Below are 21,018 nucleotides of genomic sequence, written 5' to 3' on the forward strand. Positions count from 1 at the left end.
GAGATACCTCCCTCCTGTAGCTGGTGAGAGTTACACTGTTGCCGTGAGTATTCCTTTCCGACGCCAAACAAATCTCTCCTCGTTACAAAGTGCCTCTTTCTTTTAAATACAGAGAACAAACTGAGGGCTGATGGGGGTGAGGGAGAGAGGAAAGCGGGTGAGGGCATGGAGAAGGGCGCTTGGGATGAGCACAGGGTGTTGTATGGGAACCCACTTGACCATAAATTATATTAAAAACAAAAACAAAGTGCCTCTTTCCAAAAGCTCTTCACTTCTCAGCTCCTCTCTGCCCTAAGCCTGGACCCGGCTCCTTCATCTAAGAAGGTGTCGCCCTGGAGCCCCAGGCAGACGTGGACGGGGCCACCTCCCTGCCCCCCAGCAAGTCCCACAGAAACTGTCCCAGATTGCCGGACACAATTAGACATTTAAAACAGGAAAGTAGGCACTCATGCCTGCCCACACCCTGCGGCTATTTAAGGGGCAGAGGATGGCACCGTTAGAAATGACCTAATCCAATGACCTCATTTGAAGATGAGAAGACAAAGGCAGGACAACTTGCCCGAGGTCACAGGCCAGGGCAAGGCAGGCTCGGGTCAGACCCCTTCAGCCCCAGGCACCACAGGCAGGAAGGCGTGTTGGGAAGCATGGACAGAGATAACCATAGCGTCTTTCTCTTCCTCTCTGGGGCCAGAACTTTCTGGGTTTCTATCGCATTCTCCGACTAGACTCTAAAGGCAGGAACCGAGTTCAATAATTTCTTCACCAATGCCTTGTACTCACTAAATGTACTACGCACGGAGACACTTTCTGTGAAGTAATAGACGGCTTAAACTGAAGCTGTTCACCCCATTTCTACAAATCCATCCAAGTAAGTGATCAGGAATGTGGAGGGGGAAAACCCATTCATAAAGATGTCCATGCAAATACTACTTGTAAAAGTAAACTATTGACCAAAAAGTGACTAAAATGTCTAACTGATAAATGTGTTTTAGTAACATCTTAATTAACTTAATTTCAACAAAATGGGGAATGTTCATTTTATTATTATTTTTTTTAGTGTTTATTTATTCTTGAGAGATAGAGAAACACAGAGCGTGAGCAGGGGAGGGGCAGAGAGAGAGGGAGACACAGAATCCAAAGCAGCTCCAGGCTCTGAGCTGTCAGCACAGAGCCCGATGCGGGGCTCAAACCCATGAACCGGTGAGACCATGACCTGAGCTGAAGTCGGACACCTGACCAACTGAGCCACCCAGGCGCCCGGGAATGTTAATTTTAAAATGCAGGTTATGAAATTATTTAAACAATAAACTTTGTTAAAGAATGTGTTGGACAAAAACTTGGAAAGATACACCCTGGAAATTAAAGAGCAGTTACCCGTAGGGGGTGGGTTATAAGGGGATTTGTTTTCCTTAGAACCTTTGGTGTTTTCTAAATTGTCTCCAGTGTCTAAATTGTCTCCATAAGCATTTTATGACGGGAAAAAAGTCACTCTAAAAGCAACAATTGAAGAGTAGGTGCTGAGGTCCACAGAAGATCTCAGGGTACCAGGGAATGATTGCAACAGAGAACTGCACTGCTCCCCAAATGCTGTGTGCTTGCCTCTGTCCCCAGCTCCCCTCCATCAGGGCGAGGGGTTACTTCTGGCCAATCGCCTGTGACACAGAGCACTTGATGTCACTTCCGGGCTGAATGAATCATTGAACCAGCTGGCCAGCTCTTCCCTTGCAGCACGAACAGAGACCTTGCCCTCCAGAAGGTAGAGACTGCACCGGCCTGGGTACCTGAGCGCCTGCGTGGATGAATCTCTTCCCCACATTTTATGTTGGACGTGCAGCATGAGAAATAGGCTTTTGTGATTAAGTTACAAACATCACTATGATTTCCAGACTGAGATCTGTTACCTAGTGCAGTGGTGCTCAACCTTGCCAATGACTTGGGGCCTGTTTAAGAATCCTAGTGCCTGACGCCTGGGGGCTCAGTCGGTTCAGCACCCGACTTCGGCTCAGGTCATGATCTCGAGGTTCATGAGTTCGAGCCCCGCATCAGGCTCTGTGCTGACAGCTCAGAGTCCGGAGCCTGCTTCCGATTCTGTGTCTCCCTCTCTGTGTGCCCCTCCTCTCTCTCTGTCTCCGTCTCTCTCTAAAATAAAATAAACATTAAAAAATTGTTTAAAAAAGAATCCCAGTGACCAAGGCATGTCAGAATCTCTCGGTGTGGGGCCCAAGCATCAGTCAATCCAATGTGAAGCCAAGGTTGAAAATCAGTAGCCTGTTCCATGTGTTCTCAAAGCGTGTACCCAACCAGAAGCATCAGCTTCACCTTAGAACTCGTTAGAAGTGTACATTTTCAGACCCCACCCCACACCTACTGATTCAGAGACCCTGGAGGTGGGTCCCAAGTTGTGTGTGTGACAAGCCATGCGGGTAGTTCACTGCTTGCCCAAGCTTGGGCACCACTGGCCTGCTTCTGCTGACCTTGAGCAATACACTCATGTTAACTCAAGTTGATTGAAACTTAATCGAAGGTAGACTTATTAATAAAATTATAACGAGGCATGTCCCAGCTCTTCAGAAATTCCTCTTTGCCTGGATTCACCTTCGAAAGAATTTTTACATATTCTTTTCCAAAAGCGATTGCACTAACTCAAACTCGTGGCAAAAGAAAAGCCGTCGGACTCAAAATGCAAGGCCGACGCGTCTCAGACTTCGGTATCTTCGAATACACAATCGTTTATTTTTTTATTTTGCTGTTGGGAAGACCAGAGTAAGATTAAGGACAGATTTTGCAGGGCAAGAATATTTTTTAAATTAAGTTTTAAAATAATTTTTTAAAATCACCACTACTACCAGCTACTGCTGTTATTTTTCTAAGATGACACTGACACTAAGATGACACGGAAGAAGGAGGAAGAGTAGAATCTCAGAATGAGGAGAGTCCGTGAAGGTCTGCTTAGCAACCTTCCGTGTCACAGGCTCCTTTTCCCCTGTTGCTCAGACTGCTGAGACCTTTGTCACGGACAGGCTCTGGTCCTCAGACAGCATCCTGGAGACACTGATCTAGGTGACCATCAGGGCCAAGTCTCTCTTCCCCAGGACGTTATGTAATACGCAAAGCCTCCCAAAATACTCCGGAAGCGGACACTCCTAGGCGCTGCTGTAACCTTCAGCACCAAATTGTTACCACTCACAAATCATTCCACGTCTCCCCAGGCTTAGCTCCCGCCTGTCCGCAGCGTCATTCGCGTATTTCCCCAATCTTCCGTCGTCAACACAATGACAGGCCAGAGCCTGTTGTTAAGAACGTCCACACATGGGGCGCCTGGGGGGCTCAGCCGGTTGGGCGTCCGACTTCAGCTCAGGTCATGATCTCAGGGTTCGTGGGTTCGAGCCCCGCGTCGGGCTCTGTGCTGACAGCTCGGGGCCTGGAGCTGCTTCGGATTCTGTGTCTCCCTCTGTCTGCCCCTCCCCTGCTCACGCTCTGTCTCCCTCTGTCTCTCTCTCTCTCTCTCTCTCTCTCAAAAATCAACATTAAAAAAAGAATGTCCATACATAAGCCCCACTTGCAAAGACAGAAGTCACGCCCAGCCTGACACACCCTCCCCTCAGCATGACCCTCCCCCAACACCACTCAAAGCTCCTCTCCCGAGAGACAAGTGGCCAAGTACAATCTCCATAATTTTTTGTCACATTCAGTTACAAGTTGGCGGCTTGCCTGGATCCAGCTAGGACACCCTCCCTCTGGGGGAGGGCGAGGCCTGAAATCGATGCTCCCGGACGGGGTTATGAGCACAAAGGCCAGAGCGATGCCAGCTAAGCGATCCGCGTCCAGATTTCTGTCCAGTGTGTTTTGCCGCAGGAAAGACTACCTCAGATGTGCTCCTCGGAGCCTTGCAGCACGGGCTATGGAAGTGAACTTGTGTTCCCTGAGCCTTCATCCTTCTTTGGGCCTCAGGAGTGGGCCTCACTTTCGTGTCATCGACGGCTGGCCACGGAGGGGGACCAGTGGCCTGGCTCCGGGCGCATCCAGGGGGACGCACTGACAGGAAGTCTGCTGTGTGGTAGGAAGTCAGGCAGCGAGCGGGGGAAGCTCCCCTCGGGGACATCAGAGGCGGGGCTGCTCTGAGAAGGTCGGTGGACCGCCTCCAGCTGCTATGAGCTAATCTCTTAAGGGTTCGGATGCAGGCGTCCTCGGACAGGAAGTATTTCGGGGAGTACTTGGGAAGAGGGCAGGGAGGTGCAAAGACAAGGTGCCCGGCTTCCCCTCTACGCCTGCCCTCTGACCCCGCGGGTGGGGACACCTCCTCGAGCCAGGGGACCTCAGAGTGTTTCCGAGCCCACGGCAAGCTCCCGCATGTGCTCAGAGGGGCTCACCTCGCATCTCCTCGGAGCTGGAAGCACAGTGTGACGAGGTGGGGCCGCTCGCAGACCATCAGGCCGTGGCCCCTGCAAGGCGTCTGCCACGCCCGGCGCCCCCGGCCCCGACCCGTGGATCCCCGTCACATCACCGGAAGGGAACGTGAATAACTCCCTGTGGCTTGCGTGGAAAGTGTTTCGGCAATTCGCCGTGGCCATGGTGACTCTATCTGCTGGCTACTCCCCTGAAACCGGAAAGTCGGCGCTGGAAGGAAAGTTAAATAATTAAGTGGATAGAATGCTTTCGTTTAAAACAATCCCTTTAATTCGATAAGATAACCATAATCTTTTATTTTTAGGTAGGGTCAACAATCAAAGGCAAGGGAAAAAAAAGAAAGAAAGAAAGAAAAACAAAGTTGATGAATCTATTCCAACGGTAGGGATAGAGTGGGAATGGAGCCCAAAGGACCGAGAGCCAGTTTGCTGGACGCCTTCAGAAGCTTCTCGGCCCCCCACCCCCACCGCCCGCTCCCGGGGGTTCCGGCAGAGCGCCGCAGCCTCTTCCCCGGCCTTCGGATTCCTCCGTCCGCTCACGGGAGGCAGGCCCGCTCAGCCCAGAGCTGCCACAGCCCAAACCTGATTATGGAAAGTCATGAGTAATTTTTGCATTTACAACAATTACAGCATTGAAAGCCAGGACTCGCTTCCTCGGTCAATTCTCACGCCGGCTCCAAGGGCTCCCCGGGGAATACGGCTCTCAGCCAGCCTGTGGGAAAAAGCGTCCCTTCCCCGGGGTAGCGTGCGGTCTCATCCCCGTGGGCCCAGCTCCAGCCTGAGGAAGCCAAGAATGACCACCGAACGGCCCTCCGGTCCCCCAGCTGAGGCCCCAAGGAAGCCCGAGACCGGCTGAGACAAGAAAGTTTGGTCCGCCTGGGGCCTCCCAAGCATCCGCCTGGAACCGACCCAAATGTCTGGAAGGCCTTCAAAGGACCAGACCTGTCAGACCAGCTCAGTCCCGCAGCAGAGAGCCCCGGGCTGCGGCCCCGAGTTGCTGTCTGGGCTCAAGGGGTTAGCAGCTGTTTGGACGGATGGGAAAGACACTCACGTAGAGGCCAACGCGGGCCAAGTGCGGAGCCCGGAGGCGCATCCACGCTGGAGCAGCGGCTCGGGCTGGGGGCGGCGGGAGGGGAAGGTCACGGCCTGGCCAGGACCCGGTGCGAGCCGCCGCGTGCCCGGTCCAGGGGCGGCCCGTCCGTCAGAACTCAACTAACGTATTGAAATACTGACTATTTGGAGCTGCGGTTAGGGTCTCACGTCTCTGCACTCAGGGCGCCGCAGGGAGACGATCGCAGGCCTGATCTGGGCGAGGGCCCGGGCTCTGCGCCGCGCAGTCAGGGCTACAGAACGTTCGTGCGGACGTGTTTACTGGGGCAACTGCACTGGTCACTGCAGGTGAAAGGAGGACTCTGTCACCTGACTGGCGACACAGGCTGGGGACGTGGATAAGCAAGCGGGGCCTCACGGGGGCCGTTCTCGCCCGGCGTCCTGTGCTCTCCCTTTCTATCACCTGCACGACATCGGAAGGTCAGTAGTGCAGAACCAGCCTGACTGAGGAGGGCTGGAAAGTACAGGGTGTCGTCTCCCCGCCCCGACATCCCCAGGAGGCGCCAAGTAATGTCCCGCACGCTGTGTGGCGTTTGCGATCTGCTCTCTTCTCAGTTGGGGGGGAGGGGAGAGCAGGAGGCAGGGAATGAGCCAGAACAATGTGGGACGAACCATTTAGGTTAGGGAATCAGGAAGTCCTTCCAAAAGTCTAAATGAGCTCCCAACAGACGCCGTAGAGTTCTCTTCTCAACCCATCAAGATGGTAGAAACATCTAGTCTCTCACCCCTCAGATCCACAAGGGCTGACGCCATATGGAATTTCATGGATATGTCTATATGGGAAAAGATCAAACAGACTCTCACTTGCCATATATACTTAAGACCTTTTCCTGTGCCACTTCAGGTGAATAATCCTCGCATGTCCAGGAAGGAATCAGCCCCCGTGCTACCTAAACCATTTATGGGACCTGAAGGGGAAGATGTGGGGAGTCTGGATGGTGCCCACTCGCTCCTCTTCAGTCATTCGGTGAGTTCTCTGAAAGCCACCCTTTCCCAAACCTAAGTTTTTTGCAATATACAGATGTAACGTTATGGGATGGCGTGCCCGGGGGGCGCCTGCGTGGGCCCGTCGGTTAAGCATCCGACTTCGGCTCAGGTCATGATCTTGCGGTTCGTGGGGTTGAGCCCCGTGTTGGGCTCTGTGCTGACAGCTCAGAGCTGGAGCTGCTTCGGATTCTGCGTCTCCCTCTCTCTCTGACCCTCCCTGCTTGTACTCTGTCTCTCTTTGTCTCAAAAATAAACATTAAAAAATTATTAAAAAAAAAAAAAAAAGGATGGCGCACCCAGAAAACATCTCCATCAGAAGACAAACAGCATCTCGAGTCAATTTTGAGGGTGACAAAGACGGAGCTTCTGGGATCGTTGCTAAGAATATCCGAGTGGCTTTGAGTTATTCCTCTTAAAAAAGCTGATATAAAGCACAGGCCCAATAATGTCTCAGACGCCTGGTTAACATTCGCTAAGTCAGGAATGTTTTACCATCAGACTTGCTAAACCCGACGCTGTTCTAGACCCAGCTAAGAATAAAGTGTCACGATCAGCCACCTGACCTATGGGGCCGTGGTCTCACGCCGCCCTCTGTCACAGGTACGGCTGTATCCTGTCTTCTCAGGCTGCCCAGGATAAAGGAGCCCTAGTGGGGTCGAGAACTGCCAGTGTTTCCTGGCCCTCTAGTGGGCGAGAAGCACTGGGCTGAGCGGCAGAGAGCGTCAGGACTGGGCTAGAACCCTCGAACCCCCTAGACGATCATTTCATATCTTCTAAGTCCATAGTTCCACTTTAGTTATGGTGGGAAAAACTATTTTTGTCCTAAATCATCAGTCATGGTGGTTGAGCCAAACTGGATTTAAAGCCATCTTATGGGACTGCCCCTGGTCACCAGCCAAGTCTGTCTAACGCCCAGGGCACTGCTCCACTGAGATGCTCTCATGGGAAATCAGACAGGTGAGCTACCACATGATCTCTCTCGTCATCTCAGCGGTCAACCGCCCTGCCATTACTAACACAAGGTGCCCCAACACCTTAGAAACTAAATTCGGAGTGGTAAAGCCAGAAATACTTACACTTTCAGAAATATCGTTTATCATGGAAACTCGAGGAGAAAGAATGTCCCAGTAAAATCTAGCCTCCAAGGCAGCTTTTAGGGCAATGTGCCAAAATCCAACCTAAAGGGAGGCGCTCGAATGACATGACAATTTTAGAATGGGAAGCTGATGGTCATCAAACAGAAAGCGAAACTGGACCTGGAAGGGCATCGATGGGTAGGCACCGAATAGACGAGGTTCCCTGCAACGGCTCTCCGATTTCTGGGGCTTCGACACCCATCTGGGTCTCCTGAAAAGTTGTCTGGTAGCGGCGTCTGACTGGGTGGTTGGCAGGGTCCGCGACTCTTGATCTCGGGGTCCTGAGTTCGAGCCCCATGTTGGATGTAGTTTACTTACAATAAAAAGCTCTTAAATTTTTTAATGTTTATTTATTTTTGAGAGAGAGAGAGAGAGTGCAAGAGGAGAGGGTCAGAGAGGGAGGGAGACACAGAATCCGAAGCAGCTCCAGGCTCTGAGCTGCCCGCACAGAGCCCGACGCGGGGCCGGAACCCACGAACTGTGAGATCATGACCTGAGCCGAAGTCGGACGCTTAACTGATTGAGCCACCCGGGCGCCCCTAAATGATCTATTTTTTTAAACAATTTTTTAATGTTTATTCTTGAGAGAGAGACAGAGTGTGATCAGGGGAGGGGCAGAGAGAGAGGGAGACACAGAATCCGAAGCAGGGTCCAGGCTCTGAGCTGTCAGCCCGGAGCCCGACGTGGGGCTCGAACCCTCAAACTGTGAGATCATGACCTGAGCCGGAGTCGGACACTTAACTGACTGGGCCACCCAGGCGCCCCAATAATAAAAAGGTCTTTAAAAAAGTGACTGATGATATAACCAAGGCGACTAACGAGTGATCTTTCATTTGATCAGTATCTCGAGTGCCCTCTGAAATCCAGGCCAATTAGGACAAAGTCAGAAACTACGAATGCTTAGTGGAGGCCCGAGATTTCAGAAGTGTTTCAGGGCACGATGCTCGGTAAGCTGGAGCACACGACCTATCCACTTCTCTTCCTGACACGCCAGACTCTGAAAGTCCTCTGTGTGCCCCACTTCTGCATAATCTGGATACAGGGAGTTATTAATACAAGCAGCGGATTCATTTTTAAATCGGGCTGGCAGATCTAAATTAGCATTCAACCTCCTCCCTGAAGTCTGAAATGTTTGACTGACGTCGTGTTTTTAAGAACTTAAGATGAGCAATGTTCCAAGGTGCCTGGACAGGGGTGACGCAGAGCAGGATGGAGGAAGAGAGAGGGCTACGCTCTTTATTTGGGACGCCCTTGAGCGCATCACAACGTATCTGCTGTGTCAAATTAAGTGAAGGGTAAAGGAAAGATCACCAGGGGAAACAGACTTTAACATACGTGTTTTAGATCATGCTTCCAACGACCGTACAGAGGAGTACAGTCTCTGGAGCTCGTCACATGCCTTACACAGCACAGCAATTCATCATAAACATCTACCTTCTACAATGAGAAAACAGAAGCACAAACGTCTAGATGACGGGCCCAGGAAACGCCTGCCTGCCTACCTCCCAAGACCGCTTCGGGGACCCTGTGACGTAACATACACGAACATGCTTTTAAGCTGGAAAGATCTAGTAAACATAATAGCTGCCTAAGCTCCCACAGCAAATAAGGTCATGGTTCCGTCACGGCCACTACATGTGTCTCCTAGAACAGCGCTTCTCAAAGGTACTGCGTCCAGAAATCACCTGGAGATCTTGCCAAAGGGCAGATTCCCATCGGGTAAGTCTGGGGAGGGGGCCAAAGCCCTGCTGCTACCTACCCAGTTCCTGGGCAATGCCAATGCAGTCCGGGGCCACCCTCGTGAGGACGGAGGCTCTGAAAGGTCACCCCGGTTCGCGGTGCATGGCTGCGCCAGTAGCACACATTTCCTGGGCTCCCTGCAGACGTGACCATCCCCCACGTGGGCTCTGGGGAGAGTCTGCAGGCTTCATCTGGTTCTGAATAGAGTGCTTCAAACTCAGTAGCAAAGTGTTCTTCATCGGGCCGCCCAAGAGCTAAGGGGTCGATTTTTAATTATGGAGTCTGCCAGCTCCGGTTTCTAGGACAAGAGTGGACAACGTGCAAAAGCCCAGAAAGCTCCTTTGCCAGTTTACTATTGTATGACTTCAGCTCATCTCAAAGGGGGGTCGGAGGAAGGGGAAGAACTCTGCCCTTGTAAACACACCCAGATACACACAGCAAAAGAACCCTGCCAATTCCAAATCGGCAGGAGAGACTGGATTATCTTCTGTATCTGAAGAAAAAGGGCTCCAAATATCCAGGAGGAAAAAAAAACAAAACACCTGAGCAAACAAGAAACTTGCAGACGTGCCGCTCCCTCGGGATCCAGAAGCACTCTGGTCTCGCACAGTCCGGCCGGGAATGAAGAGGGAACCCGCAGGGTCTCAGGCCCGGGGGTGTCCAGGCCAGCCGTGCACCAGAACCACCTCGCCGGACGAAACGCAGACCGCTCCGCCCCCGGAGTTTCTGACTGATCAGGCCCAAGGCGGGCGCAGAGAGATGCTGAGAACACCCCTTCCGGGCAGAGTCTGCACAGCGGGGAGGCTCCGCGTCTCCCTATAGCTGCACCCCCGTGCCCAGCACACGCAGCTCGCCCCCAGCAAGTATTTGCTGAGCGAAGGCCTGTTCGAACTTTCACCTCCAGAAACACTTTCACCTCCAGAAACAATTTCACTGCCTGCACATGTATACTTGCTGCACACATCTTGTACACACAGTCATTTAAGAGCGAGTCACACGTGCCCCAGGCATGACTGCCCCTGACCCGAAGGGAAATCAATCCCAATCGCAGACACTAGTATCACACTTTCCCCCTGACCCTGTCTGGACAGTCAGCCTCTGAGCCTTCTCCTGCTAAAGTGCGAGCAGGCAACTCAACTGTCTAAAGGATCCTAAAAAGAAAGACCCTCCTTGGGCAGGGCAGGCCGATTCATTTCACACATACTCACGCAGAAACGGAATCTTTAATCAGGACAAGGATTTGCGGGGAGAGCACACAAATATCTGTGTCCGCCTTGGAAACCCAGAGAGGGTTCTGGATGCCAGGGGACCACGATGCAGCCCCATGGTGCGAAGTGCAAGGGAGGTTTGCCGATTAATCCCTGACTCTGAGCTGTGCACAGGGGCTGAGGCAGACACTCTTCGAATCCTCTGCCTGAGGTGCACGTTACCATAGTCACAATCCTTCCGAAAAACAGGTGTTCCTGTTAAAATTAGCTGCTTCAAAGTGTCAAATGTTTTAGATCCCTATGCCAGCTTAAAAAAAAGTTTCGTAAAATAACCAATCAGATGTCACTGCTGCTTCCATAATCATAGTCTTTAGATTTTCCTGAGAAACATCTCCCTAAATTAGGAAAAAAAGAAAAGAAACTGAGTTTGAGGAGAACACACACACACACACACACACACACACACACACAGAGGCTCACACAATTTCTATATTTCCTAACATCGACCTAGAATGAATAATAGAACAAGGCCAAGCTTAAAACAGCCAAGGAAAGCCAGGGCTTTTTTCCTAGTGAAGTCTTGTGTTTGAAAGCCTTTTGTCCCATTTATTTGACTCAACGGTCATAAATAATGGCTTTTGTTCTAAGAATTCAGACATAATGATTTCCTTCTCTCCTGATGATTCAAAGGAAGGTTTTCAACATCCCCCGCCAGGATGGTGCCCATTAATCCTGGGTAAGAAAAACGTGCCCTTGGACATCAAAACAGCCCAAGGATGAGGTCTTAGATGAAGTCTAATGTGGCTCAATTAAAAAAAAAAAAAAATCAGGCCACTCTGACTTTATTCCTGGAACCAGTTATCTCTGCTGACCTTATTAAGCCCAGTGAAATAGGTCTGAGATGCTCCTTTTTAAAAATCAGGGCTATTTTAAAAACAAGTTAGGAAAGCGGGTATGCGGGAGCTGAAATGTCAAGAGGCCCTCACCTCCAGAAGCTGTGCAGAGAGATGCTATGTGTTCCCAGGTCTGGTTTCCCGAGAGCCTGCTGAAAAAAATACAAGAATTTATTTCAAGCCACCTGCTGGAAGAAAAATCCCAAACTTATCTTAGAGACAGATGGAGGGGGAGGGAGAGGAGAGTAAGACACCAGTGAAACTTTTAACAACTTCAGAGGACAGAGATCTTGAATAGCACATGACATCTTTAATATACAGAAATGTAAAGGGCCACCACCAGGTGGCTATGACAAAAAGCAGCTTTCAAATTACTGGGGTGGCAAGCTCTTAACTTGGTCCAAGTAGACAGGGAAAGCGAGGGGTTTTTTTGGCGTACATTGTTCTGAAAATTGCCTCTGAAAGGAATGAGTCCGAGCAACAACTGGCAATTATTTTCGTCAAACACCAAACTTACAGATTTCTGGCCCTAATCTTGTTTTACCTTGTTCCTTTCAGTTTGCTGTCTGTATCTGCATAGGCTAAATGAGGCAGATAATTAGAGACTCTAGAACAACTTCTATACATCCAATAAATAAAAGGAACAATTCCTCTATGCAAGCAAGATTGTCGCGGGCACGTGGGTTAGGCTTCCTCCCCCCGAAGACTTTCCGAACCTGGCTGACCTAGACTTAAAGAAGGGCACGGGGACAGGAAAAAACATCCTCAAGGTCATTTTCATTTTTTAAAGACTTTAAACGTTGAAATCTACCAGGACCCAGGAGAAAAACAAGAGCTCCCTTGACTGTTTTTAAGAAATGTATGTACACTATCACTTTAAGGCTTTTTCAAACATCAAATTCAGAACGGTTACAGGATCCTGGGCTTACCCAACACGGGTTTAAGGACCCTTTACACGTTGAACGCGATGTCCTTGTAACAAACACAGCTATTCAAGGAAAACAGTCAGTAGGACTCTCTGACATGTTACGGTGAGAAAGTCCATCTTCTCAGATCTGTGGGGACTACAAAGGCTTAGGCGCAACAAATCCCAAGAAAAGTGTAAACGGAGCAGATTTAAAGCAGGTATGACTTCTCATCCCCGTGGCTCCCACGGGGCAGGCACCGCAAATAAATGTTAAACGTTCCGCGGGGAAATGTCCAACACTTAACTGGGTTCAGCAAAAACGGCAACACCCCTCCCTCTCTAGTTTTTTTTTTTTCTTCTTAGAGTGTCCCCAGAAAGGACAGACTACCTCAAAATAACTCCAAACGTCAATTAACGGAGCATTCTTCCCGCATGAAATCAACTAGGGCAGATGTTGAGTCAAGGTCACCACAATCAGCCCTTTGCCTGTAATCATGCTGCGGCTCTAGAAAGTTCTTAACACTTTCCAAACACCTCTCCCTCTCTTACAGTCTAGATCCCTCTGCGGTTTTCCCTAACATCAGGAGTGCTGGATCTTGTCTGAATGGACCCGCCTAGTAAAAGAGGCTCCACACTCTCCTGGAAGCTACTTGCTATACTTCTACAGGCCCACGGCAGACCCTCCAACCCCAGAAGGGGGGGGGGGGCGCGCACACAGGCTTCGGGAGACCCTTCATCTTAAAGAGACAGGCAGAATACCAGTCAGACCCGGGTCAGCCTGAAACAGTGTCCATCAGGGCAGAAAGAGCCGCGGAGGCCAAGGGGGCTGACGTCCTTCCCAGGAGAAACCAGAAGCGAGACAAAACCCCACCCACAGCCCAGGCCTGGCTCCCCGCACCCACGCCTGTGGCACCTGCTTTATGCGGACAGCGTCACACCGTCCTCTCTGCTTGAATTCCAGGCTGCTCAAGGAGGGGGCTCTCCAGGAAAAAGGAGACCCGGCTAAGGAGCAGAGGCCGTTACCGGAGCACACTTCCCAGGGCGCCCTTCCAGAGAGCACAAGCAGCGTGCAACATCACAATTATTGAACCACAGTAATTGCAAAAGGCCGTCTGAGAAACATAACATTTTAATAGATGAAATAAATACTCCAGTACATGCACGGTAAAAACTTGACATCGGGGGAGGGGGGGAAGGGGGGAATCACTCTATAGTGTAAATTAAAAAATAAAACACACACTCACAGTAGCTTTTCCCCCCATCTGCAAATCACATGGCAAAGTCATACTCTTTCCACACCAAGTATACGCCTAATCCAACACGATTGCTTAAAAAAATAACAGCATACAAAAAAAAGATAGCTACATCCATGTCTAAGGAGTGAAACTGAGGTAACCTTTCTTTTAATTAGGAAAACAAAACAAAAAACAAAACGGAACCAAAAAAAAAAAAAGACCAAAGAAAGAAAAGAAACGAACCCATGACCTCCTTCCTGCCCGACTGGTAAGAAAATCTAGTGGAGGAGCTGCGGACAGGCGCCCGGGCGGGGGCGGGGGCGGGGGGCGGCCGCGCCACCTGCGGGTCCCCGCTGCGCGCGCGCAGGTGGGCGTCGCGGGGGGGCCCCCCCAGCTTTCTGGAAGGTTCTTCTGGAGCGCGTCTGCCGTGGGGGGAGGGGGGGCGGGCGTCCCCTGGGATTTCTTTGGTATAAATGGAGCAGGGCAGAGAGGGAGCATCTTCCTCCGGTGCGGGGCGGGGGCGGGCGCTAATTCACAGAATTGGAATTCACTGGCGGTAAAGTCCTGGGCGAAGACCTCTCCCGTAAAGCCTGAGATAGCAGGGTGCAGCCTTCAGACACGGCGCAGGCCGAGTTCCTCAGCCTCTCCCTGTGGTCCGACATCTTGGCGCCCCCGTCGGGGTGCTGCGCCAGATCCCTGAGGCACTGGGTCAGGAGCACGCAGGCCGACACCACGCTCATGGCGCCGCCCAGGATGGCGGTCTGCACCGCCTTGCCCTCGGCGCTCACGGCCGCCGCGCGACCCAGGAACTGCGGCTCGGTGGCGAAGCCCACGAGCGCGCCCACGGCCTGCACCAGCGGCCCGCTGAAGAGCGCGCAGCGGCTGCGGGCCAGCTCGCTGGGCGCCGCCTTCACCTCGCGCACGCAGGCCAGCAGCGCCGACGCGCTGGTGCTCATGCACTTGACGCCCAGCTTGAACTGCTCGCGCGAGAAGCGGTCCCGGGACTTGTCGCTGGCCAGGGCGCACGCGTCCGTCAGGAACTTGAGGTTGCGCGACAGGCCCTGCGACACCTCGAGCAGCAGCTGCGGCGTCAGGTCGGCCAGCGGGGTGGCGCGCAGCACGGCGCAGCCCTGCTCCACCTCGTGGCGGCAGCGCGTCACGCGGTAGCGGTCCACGAGCCCCGGCTGCGCGGGCTGCGCGCCCGGCGTGGCCACGGCCGCCAGGTAGGCCGCGTGGGCGGAGCACTCGGTCAGCGACACCACCAGGTCGCCCAGCTCCAGCAGGCTGTCCCCCGCCTCCCCGAAGCGGCCCATGTTGAGCTGGCTCTGCACGTCGTGGGTGAGGATGGAGAGCCCCTTGGTGCGCGCGATGATCGTGTCCCGGCACTGCTCGAAGGACTCGGCGGCGCCGGCGGCGGCGGGGCCCTCGAAGAGCACGGGCCGCGCCTCGCTGGACAGCAGCAGCAGGTCGGCCACCAGCTGCATCTTGCCCTTGCAGTGGTCGCACACGGACACCAGCCTCTTCCGCGGCTGCGAGCAGGCCCCCGCGACGGCGCTCGCAGGAGCCGGAGAAGCGGCCTCGCCAGCGGGCTTCCCGGCGCTGCCGCTAGCCATCGCGCCCGGGGGGCACTGGCATGCCGCTGGGGAGCCCGCTACCGCCGCCGCTGCCTCTGCCGCCGGCCCCGCGGCCGTCGCGACTCGGCTGGCCAGGGCCGCGGCGCCCGCCCCGCACCATCATGCCATCCACCGCGCCGGGCGGGGGGCGCTGGGCTGCGGCGGCCGGGGCCCGGGCGGCGCGGGGCGGGCCCGAGGGCCAGGGGACGCAGGAGGCTCTTCGCGGCGCGCGGAGGGCCTGCGGGAACCATGAACCGGGGCGCGGCCGGACTCACGGAGCGCGCTCCCCGTCGTCGCCGCGCTGCCAGGAAAGTCCCTTCTGCTGGGCCGCCGCCGCCGCCGCCGCCGCCGCCGCCTTCCTGGGCATGGCCCGGCCCGGCCGCCGGAGCGGGAGGGCGGGAGGGGGACGCTGGGAGTTGTCCTTCCTTCCTTCCTTCCTTTCTTTGAAATCAAAACCCCTTCCTCGGGGAGGAGCGCGGGCGGCGGCGCGGGCGGGCTCCGCTGTCAGCGTCCGCGGGCTCGGCGGCGCACGTGGGCTTCAGGCGCCCCGACCCCGCCGGGCGGCACTTCCCCGCGACGGCGGCCGGGGCCGGCGCGGCGGGGCGCGCATCTCCCGCCTCGCGCTCTCGGGACGGCGGCGCCGGCAGGGCCGAGGGTGTGGCCGGGGCCGGAGTCAGAGTCGGGCGGGAGCCTGCACTGATTGCGCACAGCGGCCGCCCCGCTCGCGCGCTCGCCCGCCCGCCACGCCCGGGCGCGCCGGCCGCCCCTTCCCGCCTCGCCGGCTCAGAGCGCGCGGCCCGGCGCCGAGGCGGCACGCCCTCCCCGACCGCGCGCCCCGAGGCCGGCCGCCGGCCGTGGGCGCGAGTCCATCCCGGTCGCCTGGTCGCCTGGGGCCCGCGGCGGCTGCGCTCTCCCGCGCCCCCGGGCCCTGCGCATCGGACGCCCGGCGCGCGTCTCCCCGGCGGCCGCGCCAACTCAGAAGGTCCCCGCCGCGCCGCCGCCAGCCGCCCGGGCCCCGGCTGCTGCCATTTCCGTCCGCCGCCAACTTCCGAGCGAGCCGGGAGAAACCGAAAGGAAGGGCGGGGGCCGAGAGGCCGAGGGGGGGGACGGCCGCCTCCCGTGCCCGCGCGGGCCGTGCGTGCGCCGCCGCCCTGCCGGGGCCGCCCGAGCCTGCTCCCTCCGCGGCCGCGCCTCGCCCCCGGGCTCGCCGCCGCCGCCGCCGCCCGGCCGTCACCTCCCCGGAGCCTATAGAAATCTTTTGTGTGGCGTCACCGCCTTTCGTTTAAATCCCGCTTCCTCCTCTCGCCCTTCCTCCCGCCCCCTCCGCCGCTCCCGGATGCTCGCGCGATGCGCTGCTCCTCCCCCGGGAAGCTGGGCGGCTGCGGGGGGACGCCGCCGCCCCGTGCGCACGCCGCGGGCGCGGGGCCGGGGGTCCCGCGGGGGCGGGGGTCGTGCGGCGGGGAGGTCCCGCGGGGGCGGGCCGGGGGTCCCGGGGGGGGGGGGGGGGGCGGGCCGCGGGTCCCCCAGGCGCACGGCCGGGGGCGGGGACGCGGGGCGCGGCCGCCGGCGGCCTGACGGGCGCCCTGGGCCGGCCCCGGGGCCGCTCGCTTCCTGCCCGCCGGGCGGGCGAGCGTCGACGGGGACGGTCTGTGCCCCGCAGGGAGGAGGGCGTCCCCCGGAGACCCGCCGGGGGCCAGGCTGCGCGCTTTGCGGGGCCCGGGCCGCCTGGGCCAGCGGTCGTCCTGCCCTTTGTTGTGCGCGCCCCTCCTCCCAGGGGCGCTGAGAGCACTGGGCGCGGGTCGGAGCGGAGCCGGCCTGGGGGGCGGGCGGGGGTGCCGTGCGGTTGGAGCGCGGGCTCTGCACCGGACTTCCTGGGGGCAGTCTTTCCCGGGCCGTGTAGGAGTTGTGTGACCCTGTGCGAGCCCCCGCCTCCCCCCAAGTGCCCGTTTTCTCATCTCGAGCTCAGAGAGTGTGCACTGGCTGCTGGGGGGCCTGGCTCGGCCGTAGCCGCGGGCTGACCCGCACGGTTGCCCCTCGCCTAACCAGTGCGCCCTCGCTCCGCGATGGGGTCGCGGTGGCCGGTTAAATACGAGGACCGGCCTTTGGAGGGGGACGCGGTCCCCTTTTACAGACAAGGAGCCGATGGTCTGACAGCTCAAGCGCCTTCCTAAGGACAGAAGGACGGCACGTGGCGGGGCGGGGGGCCCACCCCAACCTGTTTCATCTTACGTTGCTCTTCAGGAACTGGTCAGACACCTGGGCTTCCTCCCAGCCCCCCCCGCACCCCCACCTCTTGGTCCTGAACCCGGCCCCCCCGGGTGCCCAGCCCAGCACAAGCTGGGTGTGTCCGCCAACGGAAATGTTTGTTCCTCTGTCCCTTCCTGGGACCCAGGGTCACCTTTTTTTTTTTTTTTCCAGCCTGCCAGTTAATGTTACTTATAACTAAGATGACCTTGCAACTTACTATCCAAACTGAAACTGCTTTGAGAGTGAATTGTGAAATACATCACTTAAAAAAATGAACTAGGAGCTGCGAATACAGACCTGAATGGATGTAGTCACTCTACTTATAGCACAAAGTGTCCTTAGGTATCTTCTAGAGTCTAGTCGAACCCGCTTGTTTTGCAAACCAAGCCCACCAAAACGGACGGTTTTCTGAACATGGAGCAAATCTGTAGGGTTAATCCCTTTTTTCTAGGAGGGAAAATCAGTTGGATGAATCAAGCTCTTTCCACGCTAATCTAGGAAAGCGCCCTATTCTTCCCTCGCTCCAAAAACTTCTAGAAGTCAAAGCCTTCCCGCCATTCCCAGTTTATTCATGACACTGCCTCTAGGATGGAGATTTTTCTCCCAAAGCTACTTGGTGCCCTTGGGGTGATGTTTTCCTTCTACGCAGGCACTCCGTCTAGATTTTGCTGGAAGCTTCGTGCCCCGCCGTGAGCTCTCCCACACACACAATGTGCTGCATTTCCTTGGCCTCCTGCTTCACTTTGCACGTAGGGCGGCTCCTGCGCTGACCCTTCCCCATACTATCTCCACCTGCCTTTAGGTCACCTCACTTCTGCCGTCATTCATTCACTCCACAAACGTTGGACACCCAGCACGTGCCACGGCCTATGCCAGGCACCAAAGTCACATAATAAGTAACAGAAGGGTTTTTGCCTTCTCGGTAGAGCCCAGATGACACAAGCAGGTCATCACAGCTGCGCTATTGGAATGGTGACAGCACCGAGCATAGAAAGTACCGGAGACGCTGCTGCTCCCCAAACCGTCCGGTTGCAACCAGGCGGGGCCATGTGATCAGTTCCCGTCAACGAAAGGAAAGTGGAGGTGATGTGCCTCCTTCCGGCTGAGGCGGTGAGAAGCAGGTGCGAGGTTCTGCGTTCTCTCTCTGCCCCTGCTCCACGTACGACGGTGCAGGCTGCCTACGCCCCGGTGACGGAGCACACGTCCCCCGACCTGCATGTGCGTGTGACGTGCGCAGGACACGCACCCCGTGTCACGCCACCGAGGTGGGGCTGTGTCTCTTGCTGCGGCGAATCATAGTCTAACTTGATGAGCAGAGGGCGGGGTCACTGTAGCAAGGGTTTTCTCTCTAGAAAACTCCACTCAACGGGGCGCCTGGAGGGGCTCAGCTGAGCCTCCCACATCGGCTCAGGTCAGGATCTCCCGGTTGGTGAGTTCGAACCCCACATTGGGCCCTGAGCCCTCTTCAGATCCTCTGTCCCCCTCTCTCTGTCCCATTGTGCTCTCCCAAAGTAAATAAATATTAAAGGGGAAAAAAGAAGGAAGGAAGGAAGAAAACTCTGCTCATTATCCCTTCTAACTCTTAAAATAGAATATGAACCGAAGATACGATGCAAGGTATTTTTCATTGAAATGGAAATTGGGCGAGAGAAGAAAGCTGCAAGTATGTGGGCTGGAGGGTTGGCGGGGAAGGTGAACAGAACCTTCAGGAAGCTGGGACCAGGTGGAAGATACCACGGCTGGAGAACGTGTTCTCAGTGCCTGGCTCAAGGCCACGCTTCGTGGGCATTTGACAAATAAATGAAGGAGCAAGATGTGAATAGAGGGCTGCCTGAGGGTTTGGGGAGGCAACGTGGAGCTGACAGAGACTGGACCAGGCAGGGCCGGGAGACGTGCCTCTTCCGGTTTCCTGGCTGTTCTAGAAGGGGTGTCTGCCACCTGGACTCTAAGCAGGTGTGACACCTTCAACAGTATGAACACTCTGTTTGGGTTGATTTTAATGTTTTATTTTTGAGAGAGAGAGAGCGGGGGAGGAGCAGAGAGAGAGAGAGAGAATCCCAAATAGGCTCCACTCGGTCAGCATAGAGCCTGACGCGGAACTCGAACTCACGAACCGTGACCTCAGGACCTGAGCCAAAATCAAGAGTGGGAGGCTTAACCGAAGGAGCCACCCAGGTGCCCTGGGTTGTTTTTTTTTTTAATTTTTTATTTTTGAGAGAGAGACAGTGTGAGCAGGGGAGGGTCAGAGAGAGAGGGAGACACAGAATCTGAAGCAGCTCCAGGCTCCGAGACGTCAGCACAGAGCCCGACGCGGGGCTCGAACCCACGAACTGTGAGATCATGACCTGAGCCGAAGTCGGACGCTTAACTGACTGAGCCGCCCAGGCGCCCTGGTTGTTGTTTTTTTTAATCGTAGCTAAACATTCACAACATAAAATTTTCCATGTAGCCGTTTCTGTGAACTTAGCTGCAGTTCGGTGTCATTGTGTACATTCACAGCGCGGTGCGACCGTCCCCACCGTCCGCCTGCAGGCGTCTCTCATCTTCCCAAACGGAAATTCCGTCCCGCTAGCCATCCACGCCTCGCTCCCTCCCCCCAGCCCTGCCCACCACTGCTCTACTTTCCGTCTCTGTAGGTTTGTCTGCCCTGCGTTCCTTATGTAAGTGGAGTCATACGTACACTAGTTGCCCTTCTGTGTCTGGCTTACTTCACCTAGAGTAAGGCCTTCGAGGGTCGTGGGTGTCGTGGCAGGTGTCCGAATTTCCTTCCCTTTGAAGACAGTAATATTCCATCGCGGGCGTCTCGGCTGGGCTTTGGCCCCTTACGTTCAGGCTGCTCACCAGGGCTTACAGGCCCGACCACCAAGCTGCATCTGGTCTACGGGGCCCCCTGGTGGTCAGTAAGGGGCGTCCTGTGCCCTGATGACTCTTTCCTTTGGAGCTGCTGTGCCTAAGTTTTGTTTGTTTTTGCTCCGGATGAGCCAGTTCTGTCCCCAGCGACCCTTCCTACACGCAGCCAGACACCACTCCGTATTCTCTTCCTTTCGATTCTCCTCTAAAGGACAGGAATGCATATCTGGAAGTTTACCCCTCCCCCTCCTTTCCCCCTGATTCATCCATCCCCACTGGTGATGAACGAGTGTCTGACAGCCGTTGGGCTGTGGTGCCTTAGGAAGCAGGGTCACGTTGTGACACCTCGCCCCCCCCCCCCCCCCCCGGCGTGTCGTCCTGCTCTCTGGTGTATCTTGTTCCCAGCACTTACGAACTCCTGGGGAGGGTCACATGCATTACTCCTCATCCTCCCTCCTCCCTCCTCCCCTCCTCCCTCCCTCCATGCTATCTCTCTGTTCATCGGGGGCTGAGTCGGGGAGGGAGGCCGTGTGCGGGGCTGGTTATACCATGGCAGGCACACAGGTCCCGAGATCTGGGAGGTCTGGAATCTTCTCCAGTCTGGTTCACAGAAAGCCCTACATAGAGGCGAAGTCTTGCTTTCACGGTGAATTCTTTACGCCATTTCCCAACTGGTGAATCATCCT

General features: G+C 55.5%; 1 protein-coding gene across 1 annotated transcript; it reads right to left on the minus strand.

The window, feature by feature from the left end:
• Positions 1-13,498: 13,498 nt before the first annotated feature.
• Positions 13,499-16,409, minus strand: TLNRD1 (talin rod domain containing 1). Its single transcript, XM_039217228.1, has one exon. It carries the CDS (start codon positions 15,233-15,235, stop codon positions 14,150-14,152), a length of 1,086 nt encoding a protein of 361 aa, XP_039073159.1. The 5' UTR covers positions 15,236-16,409; the 3' UTR covers positions 13,499-14,149.
• Positions 16,410-21,018: the final 4,609 nt, after the last annotated feature.

The sequence above is a fragment of the Hyaena hyaena genome, unplaced genomic scaffold (genome assembly GCF_003009895.1).
Source record: "Hyaena hyaena isolate Hyena2069 unplaced genomic scaffold, ASM300989v1 scaffold_13, whole genome shotgun sequence".
In the NCBI taxonomy this organism is placed as follows: Eukaryota; Metazoa; Chordata; class Mammalia; order Carnivora; family Hyaenidae; genus Hyaena; species Hyaena hyaena.

What these genes read in the sequence shown, in the direction of transcription:
- TLNRD1 (XM_039217228.1), bottom strand. Translation starts at nt 15,235, where the DNA reads ATGGCTAGCGGCAGCGCCGGGAAGCCCGCTGGCGAGGCCGCTTCTCCG.